At 43.4% G+C, this 22,012-nt stretch overlaps 1 protein-coding gene across 1 annotated transcript in view; it reads left to right on the forward strand.

The window, feature by feature from the left end:
* The first annotated feature begins 4,592 nt into the window (after positions 1 to 4,592).
* MPZL1 (myelin protein zero like 1) overlaps positions 4,593 to 22,012 on the forward strand; it is a 62,568-nt gene continuing 45,148 nt past the window's right edge. The window contains exon 1 of the mRNA XM_060033516.1: positions 4,593 to 4,884. Coding sequence (XP_059889499.1) covers positions 4,593 to 4,884 — 292 coding nt within the window. The remainder of the gene's footprint in view (positions 4,885 to 22,012) is intronic.

Below are 22,012 nucleotides of genomic sequence, written 5' to 3' on the forward strand. Positions count from 1 at the left end.
TTCTTCAGCTGGAAAATCTGTCTCTCTCTCTTTTCCATAAATCCCAAACTCTGACCTTCTCAGAAAAAGATCCTTTAACATATTAAAACCAATTTTATGTGGTATATAATTGGGTTGCAGTCTTGTCTCCTCTAATCATTATTTATTAGAGGACAAGACATCAACACTAACAGCAACACTGAATTCGACTGTATAATTGACAACCAATTGTTATATAATTGGTGCCCAATATCTTTAACGCATGGCTTCTTTACTATATTTTGAATTATTAAATACTTAGTACTGAGGCTTATGCTGGCAAAACTGGTGTTCAGTGAATAATTTCTGAATGACCACCATTTGTTCCAAATCCCTTAAAAATACAAATTTTGGTATTTGGACAACCACTAATTGTGAATTGCAACTTTAGCAAATAACTAACCAGATAGGAAACTACAAGTAGACAGGGTGACTATCCTGAACAGGCCTATTTGTTTATTTTATGTCATATAACATTCATTCTCCAGTTTATTCATTCATTTGATTGCTCATTCGTTCAACAAACATTTAGAAGCGCTATGTGCCAGCCTCTGAGTTGTCAACTTTCTTCTTATGGTTTGATACGAGTAAATTGCTGTTCTGGAGCTCCAACGTTCAGTCCCCACCTTTTGTTTTATTGGAAACTGCCCTAACTTGAGTCTTCAGTCCTCCTTAGGGCCCAAGGCAAGGAGAATAAGAATACCTTTTAAGATGTTCGTTAGATGCCAGCAGAGTTTATTCATCAGAACCTAACTGGAAAAAAATGTGCCCTGGACACTTAAGAAATTTCTATTTCTCCCAAGAATGAGGAAACTACAAAATATAACTCGTTAGGTAAAATAATGTAACCACTTCAGTTTTCTGGAAACCTCCAACTCTACAGTTACCAAGAGGTCTGTCGCTATGCTCATCTTTCCTACTTGAATTTACTACAGTTATTATCATTTTAGGGCTTTTTTTTTCTTACTCCTACTTCTCTCTAGTGATTGAAAGGGTTTGTCTTTTATGCTGCAGGTGCCACTAGAGTATCACATTTGCCCTCCCAACCGTGATACAGGAAGACTGACGGTAACGAAACTCAGGATATCAATTGCCCAACTCACAGTGAGAAATGTCTCTATCCTGGTGAGAGGAATGCCTGTGCTCTCTCTCCAGTGTACATTCTCCCCTCATAGGTGAGGCAGTAGTAGTACATAGGTGGCAGCAAGGCACAGGGAGACAGAGGAGCTTGAAGAACATTTTATTCCAGCCACAGTAAATGAAGAAGCCTGGTGACATATCCTTCTATACAATGAACCCTAAAGACCCCATTACCCATGTTCCCCCAACTTGGTGCCCAGGGACACTCGAATTTTCAGATTTTCAAAAAGTTCCTAGAAAAATGCAACCCCTTTCCTGGATTGAGACATTCTTTCTGCAGAAATGTTAATGAAACTGGTTTAGCACCAGGTAAATCTTTCTCAGTGTGGCCTGGGATTCACCTTTGACTCTATCTCATATTCATCAAATCTCAGTCATCCTGGAATGGCTTGCTATCACCACCCACAGATCACAGCATTCCATTTTCTTCTGGCAACAGATCTTAAAAAACAAGGAGGGAGAGAATGCCAGTGAGAGTACAGCAGGTGGAAGAGAATTCTACTACAATCACAGAGATGTCGGAAATTTTGGTGCCTGACACCCTCTTCCTACTTCTCCCATTAATTCCAGCTCTAGAAAATTCTGTCCATATATATTTGCCGTCACTAGTTGCTCCTGGGTGCCCCCTATCTGATCTCTATTAAGAGAAGACTTAACACCCTGAGATGTTCCCAAGGCAAAACCCCTCCTTATTAGTGCATTTATTGTGCAGTGCGTGGAGCGGGAAGTCTTTGAGGCCAATGGATCTGCACATAGGTAACTATTATCAGACAAGACTCTGCACATGATTTTCCTTCTTACTGACTCTGTGGGGAAAATTCTCCCCAAGGAGCCCATTCTTTTTAGAGGCAAGGCAGCCCATTAAAAATGACTTTTCTCACCATGATGGAAAGTCTTCAGTTGATTCTGACTGTATGCCTGGACTGATTGAGCTGGAAAGAGGAGTTTCCAGGAGGAAGAAGGAGGTATCTGAAGAGGAGGTTTGTTGAGTGAGACCTTCAGGCTCACAATAGTGATTGAAATCCAAAGCTTTTGTTTGTTTGTTTGTTTTCCATTTACTATCTCTACAGAAGAATCAGAAACTACAATACAAGGCCTATGGCTAAAACAACCTCACATGATTTTGTTTTTCTTTGTAACTTCTCTAGATTAGTTCAATAAACATTCATTCTTCTATTCATTCAACAAATATTTATTAAGTATCTACTGATGGTCTGATATTGTTTATTGTGGAAACACTTTGCTGCCCCAGCAGGCTCCGGTTTCACGGTAGCCCTTCTGTTGCTTCCTTGGGCTCCACACCTAGATAGCTAACTGCCTTCTGATTGACCGTCTGGGTGTTCTCAGCTCTTTCAGCTGTGTTCAAGGCCCAGCTCATTAGCTTTCCTCACAGACCAGGTTTTCTTCCTGGGTTTTTAGTCTTAGTTAACTGGTAGCATCATTCACCACTCTGGCTAGAAATTGGAGGTCACATCTGTCTTTGATTAGACTTCCCATCTAATTTATACCCAGTCCTGTCATTCCTTTTGTGAAATGTTTCCGCAGTCCTCATCTTCCTCTCCACCATCACTGCCAACACCTTATCTCATGCTCTCTTCACTCTTGCCTTGTCTGTTGCAGGAGTCACCCTTTTAAAACACAGATCTGAACTTGTCACTTCCCTCTCATCACTCTCCACTGCCTATACGATAAAGACAACCCCAGGCTCTTCAAAATATTACCACAGCCTCCTTTTCCAGCATTCTCTCTTTCCCCTCTTTCACTCACTCCCCCTGAAGTTCCAAACCACACAGGATTAACCCACTATTCCTTGCACCTGATACTGCTTTCTTTTTTTTTTTTTTTTTTTTTGATACTGCTTTCTTGTTTCTGAGTTTGCTTTTCCTGTTTCTCTCTGGTGAAAATTTATTCAGCCTTTAAAATCCACCTCAAATGCTACATCCTCTGTGCATCTTTTCCAGACACCACACAGGCCAGTGGTTCTCAGAAGAGGGAGGTAGCTGTATTGAGGTACATCACAGTCAGTGGAGAAGCTTTTAACATAACATGTGTCTTTGAGAACCACTGTCCCTGTTGGCCTTACCGTTTCTCCTTTGTTCGACCTTCTCTTCAAGCATTGAAAAAGATTTAGTTCAGTAGTTGCTTGCTACACTGACTGGTAGACTCTGTGCTTCTTGAGAGTAAAGTCTAGGTATTCTACCTCTACAGCACATAGTAATTGCTCACTTAATGCATTTGTATTCTTTCCAACCTATGACATTCCAGAAACACTTCATGAGGATCTTGCTGAGAGAGAAATAGAGTGAAATCGTTCTTTTTCTTTTTAGTTTTCCCTCACTAGTACTAAAGTAATTATTATGAGTTTGCTGAACTATAAGGGTAAAATAGCTAAAATATCAGGAAAGGTGTTCATAAGGTTGACTTGAGACAAAACCCTGAAATAAGGGGCTGCATTTGGGTGCTCTCACCATGCTCTTCTCCCACTCTCATCCTAATTGTCTAATACTTGTTTCCTTCTCTCACACTATTGGCCTCCCATCTGGATTTTTTCCTTTTTTTCCTTCACCCTCATTTTTCTTGTGCTCCTGTCCTTCCGTTTCTCCCTCTTGTGGGCTGTTCTCATAAGGACTCTTCCAAACACTTTCCAGAATTTATTGGGCAACCAGTAAGTGGCAGACACCGTTCTGGGCCAAGGTAGCCAAGTGGAGCCGGCTCAGAACGGCACTTCAGAGTCTGGGTGGGGAATGTGACAATTTTAATTGACAAATCGAGGGATATTTTGTTTACAAAAGCAAAACAAACAAAACCCCATTCATTTGTGCTCCAGGTAGTAGGAAAGAGTTCCCCGTTCCCAACCCTTTTTAAACCAAAACAGGGGTCTCCTAAGAGGAGATTCAGACAAGATGGAGACTTCTTTTTAAGCTAGTAGATTTCTCAATATGCACACATAAATTATCTGATCCAGGCAAAGGACAGGCCTTAGAGACAGGACAAGAGGAGAGATGTGTTCTATCTGAACGACTGAATCAGAAGTCTCTCCCCATCGTAGCCCTCGTTTTTTGTTTTTTGTTTGTTTGTTTTTTTAATTTTGTAAACGAACTGCTTCTTTTCCTTTAGGTAAGGCTCAGAGAAACCGGGAAAAGCTGAAACAGGGGAAGACAGACAATGCATAGATCTGGAGGACTGGACCCTTAAAGAGGCAGAGGAGACGCTGGCAGGGGGGGCGGGCGGGCCGGGACAGACCAGCGGACAGCCACGCAGGCAGGCAGGCAGGCAGAGGGCTTGGCGGCGGTCGCCTCGGACAGCCGGGGACCTCCAGCGCCGGCATAAGGAGCCTGGGTGGGACCGAAAAGGCGGGGCCCCGCCTGCAGAGAGGAAGTGATGGACAGTCGGTGCCTTCCAATCGAGTCCTTCAAAGTGCGCGGAGCAGGCCAATGAGCGGACAGCTGGGGCCGGCGCGGGGCCGAGGTCTGGGCGGAGGGCTGGCTGGCAGCGGCTGGGGCCGCGAGCGGGGATTGCGGCGTGGAGGTGCTAGCAGACGCGGGCGGCGGCGAGTCCGGAGCCCCCGGGCCGGAGCCGAGCTAACCGCAGTGGGGACCGGGGCCCAGAGCCGCGGCGACTGCGGCCGGAGGACGATGGCAGCGCCCGCCGGGGCCGGGGCACTGATTGCATCCCCAGACCGCAGACGCTGGCTGTGGTCGGTGTTTGCGGTGGCGCTCGGGCTCTGTGAGTGAAGCCGGGATGGCGGGGGCGGCGGGGCCAGGTGGCGGGCCCTGCGCGCGCGGGGCGCCGAGGTGGGGAGGGGGCGCGGCCTGCACGCCCTGGGGCCTGGGGAACGGAGCCGGCGGACCCCGCGACGGGCTGAAGGGGCGCGGAGCCTCTTTCTTCTTCCTGGATCCCTGCGTGTGGAGGAGGCGGGGAGAACTCCCTACCTTGCTCATTCCTGGGGGGCTGTCTGGGGAGCGGGCCCGGCGGGAGGCCGCATTGCGCCCTCGCTGAGTCGCCCACCGTCTCCGCCTGGCGACTCTGGGTCGCCCAGGCCCGCTTGGGATTCCGGGTCAGGAACCCGGGCTTCTGGCGTTCTCCACCTTTGGGAGGTGGCGGAAGGTTGCAGGGTTTTCATTTGTAGGGCCTTTGTTGATTGTTTCCCTTTTAAGCGACTGTTTTGTTTTACCTTGTTAGTTCCATTTCCAGTGCTCTCCAGCGCATTTTTTAAGCCTCTGAGATAGAAGGGTCCCGGAGTCTCATTTGTCTCATCTCTGTCGTCTGCAGAGCACCAGGAAGAAATTTACATTACTTCTGTGTTAGGATGCAAAGAGCTGGGAATACCACTGGAGTGACCTGGCTTAAAAGAGTTTGGTCCAATCCATAATAATTACAGTCCTAGTCGCCGTAGTTTGACAAGACATAGGACATTAAAAGGTTCATTTTTCTTTAAAAAAAAAAAAAAACACGTTTTTTTCCTTGCCAGATTTCATGAGTGAGACATAAAGTAAACCTCAGGCTGGATTTATTGAATTGGATGAGTTGTTTTACGGACATCTGCAGTGGTGTCTACCACAGGACTTTTTTTGTGTGTGTTGTTCAAAGCAGAGTACTTGTTGCTGTCTCAGAATGTGGTTAAGTAATGGTTATAAAGAGAGCCAACTCCTAAAACACCACGGAGCCTTGTTCATTTCTTTTGTTTTGCGAAATGTCAGTTGCATGACAATATCTGAACATGAGTATACTCAGTAATTACTTTCATGGAAAAGTTCTTAATGTAATCTTTGGAGCCAGGAAAAATACCATTTAATGAATGATTCCAGGAGCTGTAAAGTATAAACGTAAAAGTCCCCCCACCCTCTGGAGGTTGATAGATGAAGATATACTTTGTATATATAAGACAATCCATTCTGTATAAATGTCTCTCCTGAGGGGGAAAAAAAGGGTTAAAAAGCATGGGGGGTTTGTGGTGGTGGTGATGGTGGTAATATTCATGTTTTAAGTGAAGAAGTAGGAAATAGCTTAAAACTAAGGTGTATCAGAAATCTTGTGTGTTCAGACAGAATTATTATGCATAGGCAGACACCCGTCTTTATTGAGGACAAGAGCAGTCAGAGTAATCTTAATTAAACTCAAGGTATTAAAAAGTAGCAGAACTGAAAAACTGAATATTTATGGATACTAATACAAAAAGATCATCAGAATTACATCTATATACACCTTGGACATATATAGCTCTTCCGTAATGAAGGATGAATGCTGATACGTGAAAGTCAGCAGCTGATGTTATTGGTTAATTTTAGAAAACTATCGAATGTTTCTTCTTTCAAGCTACCTTTTCTTATCATGAATAACTGTACATAGCAGTTCATGTTTGACAGAAAGTCTTCTCAAGTTTGATCTACATACAGTTGTTCAGCAAACATTTACTAAGCATTTTTTAAGTATTAAGCACAAAAAGTATTCTAGGAAGGACAGTCCCTGGCCTCACATCATTTATCGTTCAGTGGGAGAAACAAAGTGTGATAAACAATATGAGAAGTCTTTCATTAATGGTTTGCTGTGAGAGCACTAAGGAGAGTCATCATCTCAGACCGAAGTTCAGGCTGCTAGAGAAAGGGTTGCTTAAGCTAAGTAGGTGTTGGGAGAAAACAGTATAGGCAGAGTCATGAATGAACCTGTTGGTAGGTCAGTGTCGTGAGAAGTTGGATCGTGTATAGGAGAGATGGTGGGAATTGAGGCAGGAGAGCCAGCCAGAGATGGTGGGAATTGAGGCAGGAGAGCCAGCCAGAGGCACTAACTCCTAAAGGACCTTGTTTGCCATTCATAAGGCTGAATTTTATCCTAAGGGCTGTGGGGAGCCTGTGAAGGATTTCTGTGTTTATCGAGATGTGAAGTGTGAGATAGAATGGTGTGAGGCTGAAGAAACCAGAGGGTTATTGTAACAATCCAGAGGAGGAGGATTGAAGACCCAAATTAAAGCAGTGGGTTATGAAGAGAGGTCATATCTGTGAGCTTGTTAGAAAGTGAATTTGGTGGGGCTTGGAAATCAATTTGATGTGGACTTGAAAGAGAGGAGTGTAAGATGACCCTAAGGTTTTGAGCTTGGAAAGCTGGGCATAGTTTTGGAAAGTAGGGCTTTTCACAGATGAAGATTATGGATGAGGGGAAAGGAGTGTTAGAAGAAGAGGATGGTGAAGTTACTTTTGGATATGTTGAGTTTAAGATGCTCCTGATATATCTCAGTAGAAATGGGACATTTGGGTAGATAGTTTTAGAGGTGAGGAGAAAGTTCTGGTAGGAAATAGAGAGCTGGGAGGCTTTATGCGGGTCGTAGTTAAAGCTATGGATTGCTTGGATGAGGTCAGCAAGGAAGAGTGTATTGAAGGAAATAGCAGAAGGCCAAGGACAGGGTCTTGGGGTATACAGAGCCTGACAAGGACGCTCGTTGAGTAAATGAAGAACCCGAAGAGTGTGGTGTCTTGGAAACTGAGAGAGAGTGAAGTTTTAAGGAAGAAGTTTTAACTGTGTCAGATGAAGAGAGAGTGAATACTTCAAGGATTCACTGAATGTGGCAACTGGAATGTCTTTGGTAACCCTTAGGTAGGAATGAACACACAGTGTATGAAGAATAAATCTCAGTAATTTGCATCACCCATTTCAGTAAATGGCGCTACCATCCATCTAACTGCTCAACCCAGAAACCTAGGATCTGCCCTTGATAATGCCCCATCCTTCACTCCCCACATCCAGTCAGTTCTCCCATCTCCAAAATACTTCTAGGAATCAACCACTTCTTTTTTTTTTCTCTCTCACCCACTTTTTTTCTACCTGTGGTCCACTCCTAGCATTTTAGTCGAAATCACTGTCATTTCTTGCCTGTGATACTGTGATAGCCTCCCAGCTGGTCTCCCCATTTTCTCCTCTTGCCTCTTTTTAGTCCGTTCTTCACAGAACTGCAAGAATGACTTTATAAAACTGCAAATCAGATCATGTTGCTTTCTCATTTAAAATTCTTAATGGCTTCCCGTTGCACTCTGAATGACATCCCAACTTCTCCCCATGGCCTATAGTTGTCTATGTGATCTGGTTTCTGCCCGCCTCTCTGACTTCAACTTGTGCCCCTTGCTCACTATATTCAAGCCATGCTGCCATCTTTCTGCTCTTAGACACTCATTCCCACCCCAGGTCCTTTGCACTTGCTTTTCCTGCTGCCTGGTGTGCTCTTTCCCCAAAACTGCCCAGGGCTGTCTCCTTTTCATCAGTGAGGCCTTAGCTTAAATGTCACTTCCTCAGAGAGGCCTTCTCCAACCACCCTATCCAGTGGGGTCCCCTGTTATCATTTCTTGGCCCTTTATGTCCTTATTGTAATTCCTCACTGTTTGGTGGTTCTTCTCTTTTCTCCTCCACTAGAATCCAGGACAGAGATAGTGTTGGCCTTGTTTATAGAAGTATCCCTAGTGCTTAGCGTAGTGGATATGATAGATACTAATAAATATTTATTAAATGGCAAGGAGGCGGATAACAGTTTGTTAGTAGTTTGCCACACGTAGTTAGGATTTAGCCTGGCACACAGTAGGTATTTTTAGCCTGGCACATAGTAGGTATCCAAGAAATGTTTGTTGAAAGAAGGAATATTTTTTCCAAGTGCGATTTTTATACATTATCTGATAATTATCACTCTTTGAGTACTATTTCATATTTCTTCAGAAATGTATGGAATGAATTAACATTTTTCAACCACTTTAAGCACTATAGTTTTGGAATTACTACTTATTATATACCAAAATTGTTTTATCATGTTTGTTATAGTATCTGAGTGTTTTATCAATAAAACTTTTATATTTTTTGAGGCTTGTTGACCAAGGTAGACTTCAAGTACTACCCCTGTAGTTGAAAGGCCACTAATCTAATTACCACTTCCCACAGCCTTTTACTCCTTATTTACTAGTTGAGATAGTAAAACAAAAACTTATTTGTTTTTTTTTTTTTTAAGTAATCTACCATTCATTTTTACCCTAACTCCAGGGTATTCACTAGGCTCAGAAGCTGCCTGAAAAAGAAATAAAGACACTATTAAGTGAAAGAGAGATATATGTGAAAAGTATATAAAATGCAAATTTGTGTTTTCACAAAGTCTTTATTCACTTATTCAACCAAATGAACACCTACTGGGCGCCAGGCACTGTTTTAGGTACCGTGGATGCAGCGGGGAGCCTAGATTCTAGTGGGAGGTGACAGACTATTCAAATAAAATAATGAACACCAAAGGACAGTTTAAATTCCTGACAGTCACCACATTTAAGGTATTCACCTATTGTGAAAGGTTGCAGTAAAAAAAAAAAAAAGAAAAGAGGGAGAGGGAATACTATTGGCATTAACAAAATAGATGTTTTTTTTAACTTACAAAGGATCCATTGTGGGATTTCATTAATGGTTGCTCTTTCCTACTGAGTTTAAAATGTGATTTAATTGGGAAAAACATAAGGCTTCCCTGGTGGCGCAGTGGTTGACAGTCCGCCTGCCCGTGCAGGGGACGCGGGTTCGTGCCCCGGTCCGGGAAGATCCCACATACCGTGGAGCGGCTGGGCCTGTGAGCCATGGCCGCTGAGCCTGCGCGTTAGGAGCCTGTGCTCCGCCAACGGGAGAGGCCACAACAGTGAGAGGCCCGCGTACCGCAAAAAAACCAAAAACCAAAACATAATATACACAGTTTTTCAGAAATATTGCTGCCTCCCCTCCACCTAGTTAATGCTGGTCTACCTGCTAAATATTTCTCACATTCCTTTCTATCGCCACCGAGGCTGATTTAGTGCAGCCACAATCACATTTCTCCTGGATGATTAGAATCTTTTAACTGGAGCCCAGTTGTGTTTTTATTGAATTGTATCTTTATCTGAGAATTTGGATTCTCTGTGTAGGACATGCATCTCACGTGTACCTAAACCTTGCAAAGATTTTAATCTTGCTTAAGACCATTGGAGTCATTTTAAAAAAGAGAATAAATGGTTTGCTTTGACATGGAATTCATTATAGGTTAGTTTGGTCTTTAGCCTCCATCAAAGGAAATTTAATTATTAGAAGAACTAAAAGCATTGCCTGAGGTCTCAAGTATCAGATGGCTCTGGGTCTCCATCCCTAAGGCTGGTGAGATATGAAGGCTTCATATATCTTGAGTGATAGTCCTTTCTTCCTTTTCCACTCTTTGCCAAGCGCTTGACATTAGCAATGCCCTAGAGTCTAGACCAAAGTCATTGGAATTTTGGCTGCTAAGAAGGCAGAGGTCAGTTGGCTTTGTGACCATTTGTAGCGCCTGAATTGAGAAATTGCAATTGTCTCCTGGGACCTTTATATCTTTGCCCTTAAACCTCTTTATTTATTTATTATCTTTTTGAATGCATGTGGACTGCTGTAATTTTTTTTTTTTCACTTATAATTTTCCCTTGGTCCCATTAGGCCTTTATGAAAAGGATAATTTCATTGATAAATTCTTCTTCAGTGATTTATTCTTTTTTTTTTCCCCCTTCCAAACTCAAAGTCTCTTTAGAAATTGTGATCCTTTGTAACACCTTTGATCTACTCTCAGGGCCTGTGGCTTGAATAGTTTTCTAACAACTGTGATGTGTTGTACCCAGTTCTTAGGTTTAACTAATTGGCGTTAGAGAGGCAGTATGTCTTTGTTGAGCCTGAGTTATTTATTATTATAGATAAGATTGCCCCTTAGAATGAAATCCCTGACTTGAGTTTGTTAGTACTGTGCTGTAACTTGTAACCAGCTGAGCAAATGTCAGTGAATTTGCAATGAACATTTTCTATACTGAGACTCTGATATTCTACTTTGGCATCTGGGGAGTTCGTTATGTGCAATTTAAAACCATTTTAAAAATGCTTTTATCAGAATTAAGAAATGTTTTCTTTTCTCTCCAAACGTTAAAGAACCCAGTGTGCAGTTATGTAAGTTTAACGTAATCCTGTGCTTCTTCCGGATAACACTTTAAAAGATGAAGGTGCTATATTGTAGACTAAGCTTCAGTAAGAACTTATATGACCCTGTGCCAGACAGTTTCCTACAGTTACTCACATCCAGGTCATAATTGCTATTTACCTTCCTCTGAAGGGTGTTGCTAGGAAACATAAGCAAAGGACTCAGCTTCCTAAGAGAAAAATGTGTTAAAATGCAAATATTTGAAATCTCCTAAATGGTAAGAAGGGCAGAGAGAAAGTGAGTAGTTAGGGAGAAGTTTTGAATTAATTAACTCACATTTTATCTATCTGTCTAGATATAGATACAGATTTTATATATATATTTATCTATATATATATCTTTTTCTTTTCAGCCAGGTATAACTTAGAAGTTTGGATATAAAACTAGGTTCATGTTATTTCTTTTGTTCTGCCCTCATTTATTGAGTGTGTACCATGTGCCAGGCCTTTGCTAATCAATTTATATCCATTATCTCATCTCCTTACAACTCTGTGTGATAATCATTATTTTTATTAATTTTACAGATGAGGAAACTAAGAATCAGACAGGTTGTGTAACTTGTACAAAATCACACAGCTAATATATGGTAGAGTTGGGACTCAAAACTCCAAAGCATATATTTGCAACCACTCTGCATTATTATAGAATTTCTTCTTCAAAGTTTCTAACCACTTTTTTGGAGGCTTCCAGGATGTCTTAAATGTTTGCAAAGAGTCTTTTAACTGTCCCAGGGCATCCACCAATGTCCTCGTCTCTGTGGTCATGTTTGTGCTGAGAACCCCATGCCTTGATGCTGCTGGCTCCACCCTAGAGGGATGAAGCTGCGCGGTGAAACCCTCCTCACTAATGATGCAAAATCGTGCTCTGACTGCTCCTCAGGGATTGTTAAGGGTGTGGTTCTTGTAGTTTCTCACTCTGATACTGCTCCCTCTGGCGAGGACACAGCATGAATCCATTTATCCAAGTGTCTGACACCATGAGGCTCAGCAAGGTTCCTTGCCCTTCATCAGGAGGCACTACATGTTGACAAGCCGCTGAACCTTCCCTCTTCACTTGGGCTGAGTTCTCCCTGGAGGCTGTGCAGATCCTTCTGCAGTTAGACTCCTGGCAGGCTTGCCCTACAGGATGTCCAGACAGGCTCAGGGTGTTCAAACCAGAGGCTTCTCACTGGCCGCCTTTCCCTGGCCCCTCCACCCCATTGGAAGAGGTTCTGTAGCCCTGCTGCCTACCTTGAGCAGAAGTTCCAGCCCTTGTCTCTTAACTAGTAGGGAACTTTCAGTCTTGATCACTTTCAGCTGTTTGGAATTTAATTCCTCCCTCCCCCCCACCCCAGTGACTGCAAGTATAGAAGAACCCCAGTAAGGCTTGCTGAACTTTATACACTAGAGAGATTAGAAAATATTTCAATAATAAGCAGAGGTGATGCTGATTTGTATATGGATTTCAGAACAGAAAATGCTGAGGGGCAATTTCTCATTCTCATTTCAAATTATAGGTCCACATTCTCTTACCAGCAATTCCAAAATCCCAAAAGCTCTGAAACTGAAAGATTTTTCCTAAGTTTGATACAAACTCTTTTTTTTTTTTAATTTATTTATTTTTGGCTGCGTTGGGCCTTCGTTGCTGCGCGCAGGCTTTTTCTAGTTGTGGCGAGTGGGCTTAGTTGCTCCGTGGCATGTGGGATCTTCCCGGACCAGGGCTACGAACCCGTGTCCCCTGCATTGGCAGGCGGATTCTTAACCACCGTGTCACCAGGGAAGTCCCAATACAAACTCTTTTGGCTGCAAAATTTGACCTGAACTAATGAGAGACTATTTTCAATCGTGATCCACTTGGTAAGACCAATTATATGTTTCAATACAGAAATACTTATGTGTTTGTTTATGGGATGCTGCCCTATACCCGGTTGGGGCTGTTTATATAATATATAGTATATGCATTGTATTAATTTTCTGAAATCTGAAAAAGTCTACCTTCTGAAACACATCTAATACATAAAGCTAATGGCTTGCCACTTAATCGCCTTTAATCTCCTTTCTTAGTTTATGCTACCTTGGACTCGGCCTCCTCTTTATTCAAGGGGTTCTAGATCTGTAAACTGGCGCAAGTCTGGGAATTGATGGAGGAGACGTGACTTTTTGTTTTTATGATTCAAGTTAGACTTTTGTTCCCGTGACCTAGAACTTTTCTGCTTATATAGCTCAAGTAGGAATTTAGTTGGCTGCCCGTCTGTATCACTTCCAGGAGCACTGTGATCACCTAACCAGCGTTGTGTGTCCCTGTGAGTCAGACTACACTGGTTGGCTGCTTTCCCTCTGCTGTTCCTTATGGTAACTATACCTGCCTTGCCTTTGACAGCTGAGTGCTGCCACTTCCCCGGACACTCCAGGATCCAGTTCCTTCCATTGCATTTAGGAAGCATCACATCAGTGTTAACAATTCCCTCTGTCAGTTCTGGCTTACAGAGAAGAGTGGTCCCGGGGCTCTTCAAAGATGCTGGGGCTCCTGTCACAAATTTATTTCTCATAGTTACGCTGAAAGGCATGTCTTCTGGACCTTCCCAGGGTGGATGATTGTGTCTTAAATGACAGATCCACTCTAACTTTCCAATCTTCCTGAACTTTCATTAAATCCCTTCCCCTAGGGACTTCCCTGCTGGCGCAGTAGTTGGGAATTCGCCTGCCAGTGCAGGGGACACGGGTTCGAGCCCTGGTCCGGGAAGATCCCTCATGCCATGGAGCAACTAAGCCCGTGCACCACAACTACTGAGCCCGTGTGCCACAACTACTGATGCCACGTGCCACAACTACTGACACCTGCATGCCTAGAGCCCGTGCTGCACAACAAGAGAAGCCACCGCAATGAGAAGCCCACGCAGTGCAATGAAGAGTAGCCCCCGCTCGCCACAACTAGAGAAAGCTTGCATGCGGCAACAAAGACCCAATGCAGCCAAAATAAATAAATAAAGTAATTAATTAAAAAAAAAATCCTTTCCTCTACATTAAGCCAAGGCAGGTCTGGCATTCCAAGTTCATTTACTGTGGGCCACTTTGGGTCCACGTTGTAGCCGAGGAACCAAAACAAACAAGAGCTCTTTCTAAGGCCCTGAGTTGCGGCATTAAATGCAGAATATCTATTTAATGGGCTCTTATCGATCTATTTGGCCCGATTCAACTTTCTGTTCCTTCCACCATTATCCCACATGCTTAGTATCCATTCCACACATATTCCCTGATTTCTGTCTGTGTGAGTTAGAAAAATCAAGTAGTTGTTTTGGAGTGTAGTGCATCTCCTCATGGGTCACACTTTGTACCTGTAGGGGCCTTCTATGACTTGAGTCTGGTGATAAGTCTAGAATCAAAGAGTGGGATGGGTGGTCGAGACAATCAGCAGTGTCTTTCAAGGCAGCTGCCTCAGGGGAGGCCATTAAGGTTTCCTCCAGCAAAGCAGGATTAATCTCAGGCTGGGGTCTGCTTCTTCTGGCAGAGAAGACTCTGATATTTCGGGGTTCAATGTCCCCAGCTTTATCAGGGTCTTCCCAACAGGGTCCCCACTCCTTCTCAGTCAGTGCCCTCACTTTAACAGTAGACACCTGTGAAGTTGGGAATTCAGATTGCTTTGTAATTCAGCCAATCTCAGGATGAAATTCTGGATTTGATTTTTAGCAGTCTCAGCCCTGTAGCTGTAGGAGATAAGGGTCCCTTTCAGGGCAGACGTAGAAGTTTTCTGGTCATTTATGAACACTTGAGCTGGGAATTTGAATCCTTGAGCTCATCCTTTCCCCACTTTGTCTAGTGACTTTAGGAGCAATTAACCAATATCATTATCCTCATTCGTTTGACAAAAATGTTCAAAGGTGTTATATACATGGTCATCCAGAACCTTGCCTTTTGTAAGTGTTTGATTAGGAGTATTCACTGGTGATGCTTTGCATATCTCTGTGACCACATTGTGTCATGGGCTATCAGTGCTCTCTTTACTACTGGAAGTAGTCATTAGTGTCTTTAAGTCTCATCAGAGTGGAGAGCCAGTTCCAGAAGCCCCAGAACCAATTCAGAAAACTCATCCTTAAGATTCTCTTCTTCCAGAACCATTCTTGGTACCAAAATCTGTATTAGTCAGAATTCTCCACAGGACCAGAACCAGCAGGATAAATGGATGGATGGATGGATGGATGGATAGATGGATGGATAGATAGATAGATAGATAGATAGATAGATAGATATTTTAAGGAAATGACTCACACAACGGTGGAGACTTGGCAAGTCTAAAATCTGCAGGGTAGGCTGGCAGGGTGGAAATTTAAGGAAGTAGTATAGTTGGAGTCTAAAGGCAGTCTGCTGGTAGAATTCTTTCTCAAAGAGGTCAGTCTTTGTTTTTTTAAGACCTTCAGCTGATTGGATGAGGCTCACCTAACACTAGGGAGGATAATCTGCTTTGCGCAGAGCCTGCCAAATTCAATGGTAATCTCATCCCAAAACACACCTTCCTAGAAACATCCACAGTAGTCTTTCAACAAAGATTATTGGTCCAGCTGGTGGCCCAGCCAAGTTGACACATAAAATTAACCGCCACACCAGTAATGAATTATAAAAGCTAAGCCATAAGTGGAGATCTCAAATCGTTGATTTCCCTTGATTGTAAACAGTTCTCTCCCTCGCTCTAGTTTAGCACTTCCTGTTCACACCTCAGGTCAGTGTGATCTGACTTCTGCCTGCTCTCACCTAGTTGACACTTTGATAAAGGTCCCCTGAGGTTGCCAAACCAACTGACCGTCTCAGTATTTCAGGTCTTCCTGGACTATTTTGCTTCCTCGACATTTTTGACCACCTTGATCTTATTTCCTTTGTCTTTGTGACATTACTTGTGATTCTCATCCCTCTTCCCTGTCTGCTCCAAGCGTCCTCCCTCTGCCTGTGCCCCAACATTGATTTTAAGGTTCTGCTCTCAGCCATCTGCTAGTCTCATCACGTGCTCATCTTTGGTGACCTCATCCAATTTTGTTCTTTTTACTGCAGTTCATATCTGGCAGGTAAGGCATTCGATAAAGATTTGTTAAATAAATGGTGACTCCCAAATATATCTCCTGTGTTCTGAACTGCAGACTCTTACCCACTGCCCATATCCATTTGAATGTCTAGAGGCACCTCAAACTTTGTATGTTCAAAACTCCACTCCACGTATCCTTTCCAAACTCTGCCTCTACTTCACTCCAGTGGCCATTATTCTTGTTGTTTCCCACTGTCCCATTTGCCTCTCTCTCAGACAAGAACTTGGACATCATCTTAGAATCCTTCCTTTCCCTCACCCCACCTCCATGGGTTTAATCAGGGCCCTGACAATGTTTACCTTCTATTTCTGAATCCACCCCTTGTTTTCCATTGCAATTGGACAAGTGCCAATCTTTCTAAGTCCAGATGACTGCGAGAGCCTCCTAACCGGTCTCCCTAATGCAAGTCAAGTTCCGCTCAGGTCCACCCTCCCAGTTGTTGCCAGAGGGATCTCTCGTGGGCAGCCTTAATTGTGCTACCCTCTGCTAAGACCCTCCATCCCTCCCCATAGCCTCCAGGGTAAGCTCAGGTCCTTAGCTTGCTTCATGTGTTCTGCCCTGTCACCTGCCATTCCCTTCCTTGCGCTTTATTGATTGTTTGCAGCATTTCTGCATGGTTCGCTATTTTGTCTCCTTGATCTTCTGTGTGGTATGTTCACTCTCCCTCCTGATTACCCTTCTCCCTATTTATTTACTCGGCTACCCCTATTTAGCCTTCCTATCTCAAGTGCAAGCTCGTGCGGCAGATATTCTGAGGCAAGGCCAAGTGCCCTGCCTCTAAGCTTCTGCTCTGTCACTTCATCTGAAATTATCTTTTTATATGATTGTTTCTCTAAATGCAGAACCGTGCCTTATTCATCTTTAGGTCTCCAAGACTTAGCACACTACCTGGAACGTAGTAAGTGTTTAGTAGATGTTAGGTGAACTGTTGAATTGAACCCCATGTAGGAACTATAAACATTAGAGCAGAGATTGAGTGAAAATAAGGAGGTAGGTCCTTCTGGGACTTGGAATCTCAAGATGCAGGGAGCAGTCAGATGTCAGTTTTATAGTTCAGACATTGGATTTGACAGTGATATGGCTCGGGGGGAAACTGTCTAACCAAGCTCTCAAGAGCATTGTATCTAGTAAGAACATCATGTCAGCTTATTGATTTTCAGTGAGCATTATAAATGCTGGGGTGCTAGAATGTTTAAGTGCATTGAGTTGTTAATGTATTTTTCTCCCTGTCCAAAGACAGACTGTCCTCACAAGATTGCCCAGGGATTATGGGATCAACTCAATGGATGTCTGTTGAATGACCATGATGGCTATGATCGTCAAGCCATGATAGCCTGAAACACCCCTCTCTCCGTGGTAGGCATATAACTGGCAGATACATTGGATTGGTTAAGTCGTCCTCTTCACTGGAGAGTGCTGTCGCATACTGACAATGACACTTTAGACATGAGGAGACAGCCTAGAAACCTTCATTGGAAACCTTGATAGTTTCCTGCATCTTGAGAGTTTTCCTAGACAGAGAGCCTGTCGTATAGAGTGGATTCTCTCTACAGATGACTAACATCATCTATTGAGTGTTGATAGTTCTTGCAAAATTTGTAGACCTTTTTTTTTTTCTTTAAGTAATCGGTTCTATACCAGATTTCAAGGTATATAATATACTAATGTTGAATGGGAAGAACGTTAGACTTAGGAGTCAGAGTACACAAAAGTGAACACAAACACAGTGAACACTCACGTCAATTACCAGTGCAATGGCACAAAATAAAATGAGCATACAACCGCTAACCCCATTATTTGCTGGTCTCCATTGCTGTAGTTTGTATTCTCCCTGCTGTTTATAGCTGAAAATACATTATTTCTTCACTGTATGTTTCTTCTTTCTCGGTTCTTCCACTAGAGTATAAATCTCCACTAAGGCCCAGAAAGTGCCTGGGACATAGTGGGAACCCAGTAAGAGTTTGTTGAATATATTTGTTGGGGGTGGGCAGAGTGTTGCTATAGTACTTTATTAAAGTTTGTTAGTTGAAAGTTTTGAAATAAGAGAGCTTTTTGAACTTTTAAATAAAACTGTCTAAAACTCTAAGGTATACTTTACCGTATACAACTGTGGAAATTGAGCTCTGGAATTCTCAGTAGGTGCTGCCTTCCCACAAGCATTGCCATGACACCCTAAGAAGCCCCAGGGAGCCCACTACGCAGCTGTATACCTGGGGAATGCAGCCAGAGAACTTGTTTGTCCCTTACTCTCGGAGAGTATCTGGATTTACCCTTTCATTCTTCATATCCCCGTTGACCACAGTCACCTGTGGGAGGTCCCTGGATGCATGCTGTCTCTTGAGGAGTTGTTTCTTACTACTGAGAACATCTTCTACCGTGGCCATCTCTCTTACCCTTTTGTCTTCTCTGAGCCTCGTCATCAGCAGAAAATGCACCAACTCCAAAATCTCATCCTACTCTTCAAGTGCGACCTCCTTCTTACAGTCTCACTGCAGCACTTTCTGGAACTGATTAAGACGTATGATTCTTTCCAACTCTCTTATTTACATTAGTCACTTCCCTTCTGCTCCTCTCTCTGTCTCCAGCTTGGAGTCCATGGTCCATTGTTGTAATCACTCCCTTTCAAATACTCCTACTTCCCTTGCCCTTCTGTCCCTCCATTGTAATCAGCTGGCCAACCCCCAGCCCTATCATCTCTTTTCATCTCCTCAAGAATCTGTTGCTTTAGTCATTGCCTCTCTTTGGATCATTCTTAGTACAATACAAACAAGCTCTAGAATTTCTAATCTTTAAAAGTCCTTTCTTGGTCTCACAGTCTCCTCAGCTACATTTCTGAAAAGTTGTCTGTACTCCTGTCTTTGTGCACATCTCTGCCCTTCCCACCCGTTCTCACAGGCTGCCCCCTCCACACCGCTGAAACTTCTCACGTCAGGGTCACCAGTGCACCCCAAGTTGCCAGACTCTCTAGATCCTTTTCTGTAGTCATCGTCTGAGACCCCCTGCCATTCCTCTTCTCTTTTCTTTCCTGACACCCCATTCTCTAGTTTTCTTCCCCTCTCCCAATCTGCTCCCTTTCATCCACCTTTGTCAGGATCTTCCTTCTCTCCACACCTGCCCTTACAGGGTCTGGTGTTCCTCCAGACTTAGGCCTGACCCTCATCTTTCACTACATTATTTTCTGAGGTGATGGCATTTTCTTCTGTGGTTTTCAGTGCTGTACCACCTGCACGCTGGTAACTTCAGAAAGTTATGCACAGCCCAGACCTCTGAGTTTCAGACCTGCGTATCCAGTTCCCTACTTGACTCCATCTGGAGGTCTCATAGACATCGCAAACTTAACATTTCCAAAAGTGCAGGTTGATTTCTGTTCCTTCTCCCCAGTTAAATCTCTAGCTCTGTAAGCACTTTACTTATTCAGTTGCTCAGGCCAGAAACTCAGGAGTTATTCTTGATGTATTCTTTTTCTTCATTCCCATATTAAGCTATCAGCAAGAAATCCTGTTGGTTGTCCATTTCTCTTTCCATCTTCTCTCCTCCGGTCCAGGTCACCACTGCTCTATCCCAGAACTATTGCGGTAATTTTTTTTTTTTTTTTTTTGCTGTACGTGGGCCTCTCACTGTTGTGGCCTTTCCCGTTGCGGAGCGCAGGCTCAGCGGCCATGGCTCACAGGCCCAGCCGCTCCGCGGCATGTGGGATCTTCCCAGACCGGGGCACGAACCCCTGTCACCTGCATCGGCAGGCGGACTCTCAACCACTGCGCCACCAGGGAAGCCCTATTGCAGTAAATTCTTAATGAATTTCCCTCCTGCTGCCCACATTCCCCTCCATTAGAACTATTTTAAAGTGCATGTCATTTACCTGAAACGTTTTAAAACCTGTTGGTATGATCAAATTATTCTTGTTTCCATAATGTCAAAAGCCTGGAATATAAGCATAAGAGTATATTGCTTAATTGTAGTATTATGGGCAGATGTATTAATAGTAACTTTCAAATGAAAAAGATACTATCCAACTTTTACAATAAATATACATGGATTGCCTTAAGGAATTTTGGTAAGGAGTCTGTTATCAGTCTACCATAGTCATAATAGATAGTTTCATTTTGTAACTAGCGCACAAACTCTAGATGTTGTTTTCTAGGTGGTGGTGATAGTGGTAACTTTAAACCAATGTGTACTATGTCTGATATGGTAGAGAGTTGTAAGTGTGATAGAGGGATGTCTTTTTAACTCATTCAGTTTATAGGTTTGTTGATGGGGTTTATCACTCAAAATCAGACACTTTGCGAGAACGTTCTGCAGATCTTTTTATGGCTGTTGGAGCCAGCTTCATACGCAGGCAATCAGCACAGTCACGCAGGACCTCACACTCAAAGGACCTTATAACCAGCTTGGCGTTTACTGCTCTGAGGCCACCGTCTTGAAAGTCTTAATGATTTTATCTTTGAATGTGTACTTTGTAAGTGAAGTCTGATGAGGCAGTGGGGTGTGCGTGGGGCTCAGAGCCTGAGCTCACATGGAAGCTTGCCTCCTGCAGCCTCCTTGCCTCCCAGGGATGGGTTTTTGCTCTCCAGCCCCAGGTGCCTTGGGGTGTTCTTGGGTGGAGCAGCACGGTGACCATTCCCTTCCCCCTGGGCTGGCAGCACCCTGGTGAGTTTGGTGGGCAACTCAGCAGTGTCCTCTTACCCTCCTGATCCAAGTACCAAGCCCTCTCCCACCCCTATCTTGGACCCTGCAAATTGTGTAGCTCCTGGCTGTGTAGGGTGACTGTTAGCAAGTACTGTGGGAAGTTTCTGGACTAAAATCATATTGCTTATGCTTTATGGTCTGGAGTTGGCAGTGTGACCAATCATTTGCTCTTTATACTGGAGCAATCCCAAAGTCATTCTCTAAGAGAAGTGCTGCTTTGCTTGCCCGGGGCATTCCCATGGCTCACCTCCCACCCATGAGCGAGATGGCCACAGATCTAGGTGAGGGGTTTGATTTGGCACCTCAGTTTTTACAGTCCACCTGCTTTGTTCTTTGATCTGTCAAGAATGTGGATCTACCTTTGATAATCAGCACAGACCCACACTGGCAAAGAATATAACAGGAAATGTTTCGCCGAACAACTTTTATCAGGAGCCCAGCTAAGGGAAGTGATATTTGTAGAGGATTGTTCAAGTGATATGCAGTCCATTTATTTCTGTGGCTGTTCCCCGTCCTGTCCTTGGTTTAGCTTTGTACTTGGACAGCCATGCTTTGGATCCTTACACAGTTGCTTTCTTTGAATCCTGTTGTGGTGTAATGTCATCAGCATTTTTTTTAGGGGTGTCAGGAGAGCCTGCTTTATAAAAGTCACTGTTGGACTGCTCCAAGTTGTTCTTGAAGACATGTCTCCTGCATTACTCAGGGTGTCCTACGTGAGAAATCTTTCCTGGAGACGGTGGCCAGGAAAAGCTTTGTTTTAGCCAGTATATAGACCATATCTCCTGCATATATGTGTTCTGTTACCCTACCCTCAGCATTGATCTTTTAATGGGTATTATCCTGATTCCATGTTTTATTTAATATTTATGTTTACACGTATTTTTAGGAAGCCACATCAACTCCTTCATATAACTAGGCAGAGTATAAATAAATGAAAGTAACGATGCCTCTTGCTTCCAGTAGTCAAGTCATAGTGTTTTATTTTCCATTGCTCCGATTCCGGTTAACTTGGCCTCTGTCTCTGGACTCTGCATGAACAACTGTTGACCAGTATTTACTTAGAGATTACTTTAGAACACCTTCCATTTCAAAAAAAAAGTAGATCTCATGGAGGCGGAATGGGCAGCCTTTCTGTCCTCTACTTT

Source organism: Delphinus delphis, chromosome 1 (genome assembly GCF_949987515.2).
Source record: "Delphinus delphis chromosome 1, mDelDel1.2, whole genome shotgun sequence".
NCBI lineage: Eukaryota > Metazoa > Chordata > Mammalia > Artiodactyla > Delphinidae > Delphinus > Delphinus delphis.